The 10,127-nt window shown below is 41.6% G+C and overlaps 1 protein-coding gene across 1 annotated transcript in view; it reads left to right on the top strand.

Moving 5' to 3' along the window:
* lrrc7 (leucine rich repeat containing 7) overlaps window positions 1-10,127 on the top strand; it is a gene marked incomplete at both ends in the record, with an annotated part of 119,054 nt that overhangs the window by 69,617 nt on the left and 39,310 nt on the right. Inside the window, 4 exons of the mRNA XM_080724821.1 lie at window positions 244-343; window positions 895-1,019; window positions 5,587-5,805; window positions 6,827-6,943. Of these exons, the coding sequence (XP_080580947.1) occupies window positions 244-343; window positions 895-1,019; window positions 5,587-5,805; window positions 6,827-6,943 (561 nt within the window). The remainder of the gene's footprint in view (window positions 1-243; window positions 344-894; window positions 1,020-5,586; window positions 5,806-6,826; window positions 6,944-10,127) is intronic.

The following is a 10,127-nucleotide window of genomic DNA, read 5'->3' as shown; positions in this document are numbered from 1 at the left end:
TAAAGTTGTCAAATATCTAAGTAATTTCTTTGTATATTAAGGTTATGTGTCATATCTGCCATGTGCAACTTCAAAGCCTACAAGCCAAACAGGAATGTAATTGTCAATGACAGAAACACAATTAAATCGTTAATCGCAATTGTTTTAGTGACAATTAATCGTCATGTAAAATGACATAATCGTGACAGCCCTACTCACATGTGTGTCACTACTAACGTGCGTGCGTGCCTCATGCTCATACAGTCCAAGGCTCTAATCCCGCTGCAAACAGAAGCTCACCCAGAAACCAAGCAGCGGGTCCTCACCAACTACATGTTTCCCCAGCAACCTCGGCATGATGAGGGTATCTACAACCATGTTGTGATTGTACTGTGCTCTGTGTGAGTGTGTGTGTGTGTGTGTGCGTGTGCGTGCGTGCGTGCGTGCGTGCGTGCGTGCGTGCGTGAGTGTGCGTGTAGATTACCATTAAGACGGTTTGTAACCACATGTTATTTTTTATCCTCATATATGTGTGTAATTTTCCCAAATTACTGTCCCTGTCGGGTGGAAACCTCATTATGTCCAAAACTGTTACTTCTATGGATTCAAATTCAACGACGGCAAAAGTAGTAGATCCACAAGCTCAAAAAGTGCCGCTTCGCACCGTGTTTCGAGCTGTGTTTTGATCTTGCAGATCTGCTACTTTTTATGCTTTTGTGCGAAGCTGCAGTATGATCAAGTAGGGCATTAATTTAAGAAGAAAAACAAAAACAAGAAAACTCTGAATATGGAGATCTTAGAGGTTTCTGCCCGACAGCATCGTTATAGTTGCTGTATCCATGTGTAACGTCCCCAAAACCACACTGGTGACATGACTCTTTGCACGTGTGTGCGTCCATCTGTGTGTTTCCATAGATTACCAGTCGGACAGTGACAGTTTTAATCCAACACTGTGGGAGGAGCAGCGGCAGCAGAGGATGACCGTGGCCTTCGACTTTGAGGACAAGAAGGAGGAGGAGGATAACTCTGGGAAAGTGAAGGTCAGCTCTCTAGCTCTCTCTCTCTCTCTCTCTCTCTCTCTCTTTCTCTCTCTTGCTCTCTCTTTCTCTGTCTCGATTTATCTGTCCCTCTGTTCTACCCTTCCCTATTTCATAGGACTTCAGAGGTCAGAATCATCTCCGTAAATAAGCAACATAATACGAATGTGTATTGAATGTATACAGTATATCGTTGCTGTCGCGCAAAAACCTCTTATCTCCATATTTTAACGTTTTGTGTTTTCTTTGTCAATTAACAGCCTACTTGGTCATACTACAGAAGCACACAAAAGTATTATAAGTAGCAGATATACAAGCTCGAAACGCGGCTCGAAACGCGGCTCAAAGCGCGGCTGGAAACACAGCGTGAATCAACCTGTTTTGAGCTTGAATAGATATGCTACTATTGCTGTTTTTTTTATTTCTTGAAAAGTAACAGTTTTGGACATTTGGACGAGGTTTCCGTCCGACAGAGAAGATATACTTTATGTAATAGGCTGTCGACTTTATTGTGTCGATACATATTCAAACAATACATAGTCATGTAATACATTTACTGTTATTTAATCATTTTTGACAATTTTGTTTGTGTGTGCGGGTTTGTGCGTGCGTGTGTTTGTGTGTGCGCGTGCGTGTGTGTGTGCATACATGTGATCCTTCACCCATACAGAGAGGAAAAAAGAAAAAAGGAAAAACAGGACCCTATACATAAACAAACAAAAAAAAGGGCTGTCAAAGTTAATGCGTTAATAACGCTTTAACATGGCGAACATGGCAACTGCAGCATGCATTAATAACGCATTAACGCAATGTTATTTTATCGCCACTAATTATTTTATTGCCATTAACACGAACAAATGAATAAATAAATCTATTTCCATCTGCCCTCCTAGCCGTAGTTTAGGACACAGCTCTCCATGCCCAGTTCTGCTGTTGTTTTCAGCATGTGCAGTGGCATGTAAACACAGATTCATAACTTGTAGATTTGTTACAGTAGTTTGTGGTAGAAAACTACCTAGCCAGAGCAGTTCTGCTGTTGTTTTCAGTTTATAAGAACATGTGTGTGTAACTGTCACATAATGCATACAGTGGATAAGGATGCCTATCTATTTAATCATGTTTATATTGTGGCTCATAATCGGCTACATAACGTCTTAGCACAGTGTGCTAGTAGGCCTATAGCTGCTAATGCCAGTCCTAGCAAGAGCCAATGTGTGATTGTGTGTTGCTGGTACAGTATATATATGCTGTGGAATTCCATGGTGATTAGAGCACTATTACTGGTGTTAACACACTCATTAGGACCTACCGGTAAATATACCACAACCATTTACACTTACAAGCTAAATTCCTAATAGTAGATTGGAATGTAACAAGAAGGTTACAATATTATACCCTACATAGAGTCTTAGTTATCGCTTTCCATTGTTTCTTGTCCAGTGTCCACTTTATTTCTTCATTTTGTGTCATCTTGTTTGAGGTCCATCATTTTGTGTTGAAGTCCATCATTACATTGATGTTTTAGTGAACCTTTATAAGTATAAAGGTGGACACTACATTGTGTGAGTACCCATGTTACTAACCTTTATAAGTATAAAGGTGGACACTACATTGTGTGAGTACCCATGTTACTAAGGTTACATTTTAGCTGATCATTATACCTATTCTTTGAGACACACATATGGGTAACTGGGGGCGTGGCTGAGTCCGACATTGTCTTGGAGGTGCAAACAACGCAGGTATCAACATTGAGTTTGTGAGATAGATCGTATACCATGAGATATTTTCTGTCCTAGTGCTAAACTGTGGAAAAAGTACAGTTTTACTTAAGTAAGCATTAATACTGCAATGTAGAAATACTCCAGTCCAGAATCCCATATGTGGGCTACTTATAAGTAAAGGTACATAATCAAAATGTTCTTAAACATACCCATTATGCAGAATGTCCCATTTCAAGTTTTTAAATGTATAAAAGGGATACAAATCTTTTCAAAATAGCAGATCTAAGAGCTCACAATGCGTCACATTGCGACGCATTGCGAGCTTGTAGATCCGCTATTTTCACATCGCCAAAATGTATACAGGGCTGAAGTGGCTAATGTATGTTTTTAAGTATGGTAGTGTCGGGACCTGCAACATGAAGCATGAAGGCAGGGGTCCAGGGTTAGGGTTAGGGTCAGATCCATACAACAAGTACCTTGGTTTGCATCTCCAACACGCTCACGTGTGGTCCTTTCCCTTCCCCTGTTCGCACGTACTATGGCATGATGTCACCGAAGCTAAAAGTATCTGCTGCAGCCTGTTTGTATGCTAACGCAGTACCTTTTGAGGGGTTTCCGGACAATATTTGTCACTGTTTTTGGATTGTTAATGGATTTCCAATAATAATAAACATACATTTGCATTTAAAGCAAGCATTTTTGTCCACTCCCATGTTGATAAGAGTATTAAACACTTGACAAATATCCCTTTAAGGTACATTTTGAACAGATAAAGAATGGATGATTAATTTGCGATTAATCGTGATTAACCTCGGAGGCCAGGCTTGCTTTGTCTGAAAGAAAGCCTGGGGAACGTTGACATGAAAAGTGGATAGAAGGGTGGCGGGGCCGCTGACAGGATGGTCAGGAGCCGTTCCATCGGGAGAGGGGCTCAACCAGGTGTGCACAGATATACAAGCTCACAACGCGGCACCGAGTGCCGCGCTGCGAGCTTGTAGATCTGCTATTTTTGAAAAAGTCGTGAAAATGTGTGCAAATCTTTGAATATATGTATTTTCAAAGCGAACGTTTGTAACTCAAATGTTGCTTCTGGGGGGTCCCTGGAACGAAATATTTTGAGATGGGGGGTCCGTGGCCAAATACTGTAAATATCAGTTTGGGGGTCCTTCACATGAAAAGGTTTGAGAACCACTGACATAGTAGTCTCTCAAGAACAGACTAACTGAGCTCCAGTTAAGTGAAAAGGACATTTTCTTTGACGATGGCTGGCCAGATTGCTGACATATAGAAACATAGGGTTTTTCAAAAAACCTTAGAAGGATTCAAAAGACACTTATAGAAACAGGTCAAAATTCTAATTTTCAAAATAAAATAAAAATAGCAGATCTACAAGCTCACAGTGGGGCGCTGTGAGCTTGTATATCTGCTATTTTTCAATAGTTAAAGCATAAAATAATAATACACTATAATGTGTACCCGTTCTAAATGGGTTAACATTATGCCAACAAAAGCTTTTATGTGTTGTGTTTGTTTATACGAGGTCTGTCAGAGTCATGACTCAATGCTAATTGCTAAATAATGCTTTCTGCTTATTATTCTCACTGTGCCGCGCTACATCTCTACAGCACTATTTTGGTCTAATATTATTCATGATGGACCACTCCCTTCTGGTTGAAGAACGTGATCAGCATGACAGTGATCTTTGATTTGGACATGCGTACCTCCTTGGGTCTGCTGGGTAAACTTTTGGTCTTCCACTGCAGGCTCTGTCTCTTGGTTTCCAGGTCGTACTGGGGTGGCATAGCTCAGGGGTAGAGAAACTGGTATTAGAGCACGGAGGGTATAAATCCCGAAGGGTTCCCAGTTCGAATCCGGGCTCCCCCTGAGTTAATGTCGAAGGGTCCTTGGGCAAGACTCTGAACCCCTAATTGCCTCCGGTGAGTAGGTTGGTGCCTTGCATGGCTTCCTCCGCCACCGGTGTATGAATGTGTGTGTGAATGGGTGAATGTAATGCACAATCTATGTAAAGCGCTTTGGATTAAAAGCGCTATATAAATGCACCATTTACCATTTACCATTTACTGGAAGTGTTAGGGTTATTGGGTTAACCCTAACCCTATCCCTTTAACCCTATCCCTTTCCCTAACCCAACTTAACCAGGAATTTCACGTTTATTCTTTGCTCCGTGTTTGTGCCATCTCTAGTTGCGTGACGGAGCGTAACAGCAGTGTAATTACACAACAGCCTGGAACAGAGTGAGAGAAGTGAACAATACTATAACAGAATAGTGGTGAGATGTTGCGCAACACAGGCTGCCACAGTCCTGTTATTTTTCTGACACGTACCTCGAGCAATATATTTATACATTTCTCCTCCAATTTCGCTGATAGCATAACTAATTTTGGTTTGCACAAGGTGTGAAAAACACAGATGGACTCTGGTCCTGTCACCACTCGATCACAGTTTATTCACACCCCAGCGAGTGAGCTGCTCGCTCATTCTATCCACTGTTTCAAGTAAGTTTCTCCAGACCTCCATTCAGAGTGGAGCGAGATAGGAGGGCTGGCCACACGCGACTAAAGCCCCGTCCACACCAACGGTTCGCAATGCAACAAGTTGCAACAGAATCCCAAAGCTGTGGCGACCTGCAGCGGGTACAATTAAGACCGCTGCAATTTCTCTCTGCAACGTTTCCTTGCACAACTAATCATTGGTGTGAACTGGACTTAAATCGTGATTAACTATGGAAAATCATACGATTAATCACAATTAAATATATATAGTTTGACAGCACTAATATATATTGTGTGTATACACACACATATATATATACACATATGTTTATGTAGGTGGAGATTAACCTGAAGCGCTACCCAACACCCTACCCCGAGGACCTGAAGAACATGGTGAAGTCGGTTCAGAGCCTCGTGGGTAAGGGTGTGCACAGTGGACATGCACATCAGCACCAGCTGAGCACAGGCACTGCCACCTCGGCAGGGACCAACATGGAACACACACACCTCAGCAAGGAGCCCTACGAACCACCGTGGCCACTGCCGCCCAAAGAGGTAGGATACACACTCACAGACCGTCACAAAGTACGTCCTATGTTTTCTACTCTGCAAGCCAAAGAGTCACTGATCACATGACCCCACAATCCTCCAGTTCTAGGCACAGAAGGGGGGGGGGGGCTTTTTTCTTATTTCCAAACTCTAAGGTATATTAATGATATAGTTCAATGTTGAAAATGAGCGGTATTCCCCTTTAAGTAAACTGAAGCGTGGCCTACATCTGGCCTAGATATGGCCTACAGTACATCTTGGCACAAAAGGCTCAAAGTTTGTTGTACGTATTATAACTAGACTGCACTCTGTTGAGGTGCACTCTGTCCAGTGCTCCTTGTTATTTATAACAGGTTGCACTACATGCTGGCCTGATTAGCTATACACAGTATTTGATACACAAAATATGCTGGTCCCTCATTGGCTGTTGATGGTGACGTCACCAGGAATGCTGGTACCTGATTGGCTATGGGTATTTGATACACAGTATTTGATACACAGACACAGGACGCGACAGAAACACTGAACGCAGTACCTGCGCACTCTGCGCAAGTAAATAGCACCGCTCACTTCACACTAGGTGTGATTTTTCATGAACTAACAAAATGGGCAAAAAGGACTGTAAAAACATATTCCCTGCTGGTTCTCTTTCATGAATGACTGTCATGTCATTTAGATCGACGTTTGCTTAATTAGAAAGAACAGCTGAAATGTGATTATCGTTCCCAGGACTATATAACTTACTGTTTCGTGTGAAGTTGATTAAAATATTGCTTAACACAATACTGTAGGCCTACTTTGCAATGATGCCAGAATTCGGGGAACAGAGAAAATATGAACACGCATTATATCTTAGTTTCTTTTAAGTAAAAACAAACTTAACAAATCATTTATCGGTAATTAAAATCAGCTCAATTTCTGAATGACTGAGGTGTATTTGCCATGTTGTTTTGAGATGTTGTGAATATAAATAAATGATGAATGTATATACGTAATACTGTATATACCGTACATGCATGTGTGCTAGGTAACCGACAGAGACATGCAGGACTTCGCTCAGAACCAACTAATGGATCAGGGATCAATCCATAACTCTGGCATTGACATTCCCAAGCGGAAGGATAAGGAAGAGACGAGCTCTGAGGTCAGACACTTGCATGTATATGTGTGCAGACTGTGTGCACACACACGCACGCACGCACGCACGCACGCACGCACACACACACACACACACACACACACACACACACACGCACACAAGCTTCAGGTCCGTAGGAGTCTGACACATAGACTGTAAAAAATATGGACGGTGGGAACCCATTGGTTTCTATGCTGCGAAAATTACGCTTTTTTGTCGTTGTGTGGGTGTCACCATCATTGTTTACTGGTACCCAATTGGAATGCTATTGGCTGCCAACAGTCAGGTGCAACCGCAGGGATACATGGGACATTGTCTTGAGCTTATGCTGAAAACAAAGCGCACAAAGAAGAATCATCACAAGCCTATGATCACAAGCCCCTCCTACAGCATACCCTGCTATAACATCAAATATAACATAAATTGGACCATATTTTCACAAAACGCATATCATGGTGATTGAAATAAGGCTTTAAACTAGTGACAGGAACCATCAAGTATTTATGACAACGTTTATTAAGGTAAGAAAATCAAATGTAAAAGTTTGTGGGAAATGAATGGAAATGGAGAACATGTTGCTTCTGGTACCAATGAACAATGAACATTTTTGTCTAAATAATATACCGGTACCATCTAAATCGCATTCTTAGCATTTGAGGTTGATCAATAATCAATGATGTCTTGAAGAATGTGATATAAAATACTAGAGAATTGCCAACATTATTTATTTTAGAATGTTTCATTTCTTCTTACATTTAATCTAATCCTGTCTAGTGTCCATGCTAGGCTCATTGATTGTTGTATAAATGTCATGTAAAATGAAATAAGCAGTAAAACCATGTGTACTAAGCCATTTGACATTTTTGTTCAAGCTGTAGACACCTCTAAATGCAGTTTGCCCAAAATCTACCTGACATGGGAAAATGTCAGGTAGATTATCTTTCTACATGGATTTTAAATGTTTTTAACATCACTCCTACAGAATCTGAGCTCACTATGAGTTTGTTTGTTTCAGTGCATTCATTCATAGCAATACGCTCTGGGAGCGCTAGGGCATTAACAACTTGTGATTTTTGCAAGTCGACTCGACTCAGTAAAAAGTTGAGTTGAAGTCAACTTTATCGTTTGATGACATCATCACATCACACTAGAGGTCTTCGGACCTGCCCGAGATCCGAAATTACCCGCGATCCGAACCGAACCGAGCCGGGTAACGGGGCCGTTTTCTAGCTTTTACCGCGGGGCGGGCCGGGGCCGGGGCCGTCTGCCCCGGTTCCCCGGGTATCTCCTGTTACCCGAGTGGAGCCGAGACAGAACGAGATTGAAGTGAAAGTGAACGCAACAACTGCACCAAATAGATAACGCCACACGATGGCACTAAAGATGCAGCATGTAATCTGTTGCATTGGTTGTGAGAACTGAGAAGTAGAACTCACTCAGTCACAACAACACTCACTGTATCAGTTGGATTGTTATTATTATCAAAGATATTAACGTAACGTTTTGGTTAACGGTTTACAATGGAGTTGTCATTGCGTGTTGTCATGCTCTGCAGAGCAAAATGGACACTCAAAGCAGAAAGATATAATGAACAACACATGCGACAGAAAACGATAGCATTAGCATTGGCTAGCCAAATAAGAAGGAATAAAAACATGGATTTATTTGTATTTACAAACTGTCCGCATTGACTTACTGGTCTGGGAAAAGATCATCTTTTGGCGAGAGGCACAGCGCCGCTGACAGCAACAGCAGCACCGTGGCGACGTTAGGTAAGAAATATGTCTGATACAACTCTTAATATAATAACGTTGGCATTCTTTCATTTCGGGGCGACAGGTTCGGGTCTCGGATCTCTCGTTCTGCTCGGGTATCGGATCCAATTTTTCTAATAACAGGCGGGGCCGTTCGGATCGGATCCATCACGTCTCGGGGCTGATCGGGTAACGGTTCTCAAATTCCAAATGATAGACGGGGCCATATGGGTCCGGGTCCGTTTCCCCCGGGTCCTTTTGGGTTCGGGTAGTTCAAATTGGACCCGTGAAGACCTCTACATCACACACGACCCCCCAATTATTTTTACACATGGAGCAAAATAATGATAGAAAAAAAAATACAAAGGATTTTTTCTTCGACTTTCTCTGGTGGGAGTCGACTTGTGTAATGAAGTCGACTCAGTCGACTTGTCGACTTTTTCGTTAATGCCTTAGGGAGCGCACAGAGTGCACAACAGACATGCTACTGTAACTGAAGAGAAGATGTGTCCATGCTGAAGACAAAGCAGTTACGGCAAAATTCCTATGGCTGTTGGTTGTTTTGTTAGCTGGCAAACAATTGCACTTAGATCGTACTTTGATACAAAGTACAAAACCATCATGTTTGACACATTACAACCTCTTTTACGAAACAGATTTATTACAAAGTAGCCTAACATTATTATTTACATATTCCCCCTCATTGTTGTTTAGGAAATTCTTGAAATTAGTAGAAATGTGAATGTCATGTTGGGTAGCCAATTCTCATTTGTAAATTACAGAATAATTCTGCCCTCTGCCATTAAATTTTTGGGTAACTGAAGTATGAATCCTATTATTCTCTGGGGCAGTTGTACCAGCTCTCAGTCTGCAATATGCTGTCCAGTCTAGTAAATAAAATAGCAGATCTACAAGCTCGCAATGCGTCACACCGATCGGCTATTTTCAAATGGCCGATAGGGCTTAAGTGGTTAATCCATGTTTTGTAATAATAAGCAAAGTCTACAAAGTAACTAGTAACGAATGTTTTCAAATAATTGTAGTGGAGTTAAAAGTAGAATATTTACCTCTGAGATGTAGTGGAGTAGAAGTAGAAGTATTGAAAATTGGAAATACTCCAGTAAAGTAAAATTACCTCAAAACTGTACTTAAGAGCTCCTACTGTAGTTATAGTGTCTGCACATTTGTCTTGAGGTCTTAAAGTTGTAGAATCTTAGTAGAATGTGTCTTTGTCTCTCCTCAGGACTCGATGGGTGTCTTAGTAGAATGTGTCTTTGTCTCTCCTCAGGACTCTATGGGTGTCTTAGTAGAATGTGTCTTTGTCTCTCCTCAGGACTCGATGGGTGTCTTAGTAGAATGTGTCTTTGTCTCTCCTCAGGACTCTATGGGTGTCTTAGTAGAATGTGTCTTTGTCTCTCCTCAGGACTCGATGGGTG

The sequence above is a fragment of the Nannobrachium achirus genome (assembly GCF_963921795.1).
Source record: "Nannobrachium achirus genome assembly, chromosome: 1".
Taxonomy (NCBI): domain Eukaryota; kingdom Metazoa; phylum Chordata; class Actinopteri; order Myctophiformes; family Myctophidae; genus Nannobrachium; species Nannobrachium achirus.
Note: the sequence above shows the minus strand (reverse complement) of the source record. Positions and strands in the feature narration are given on the sequence as shown.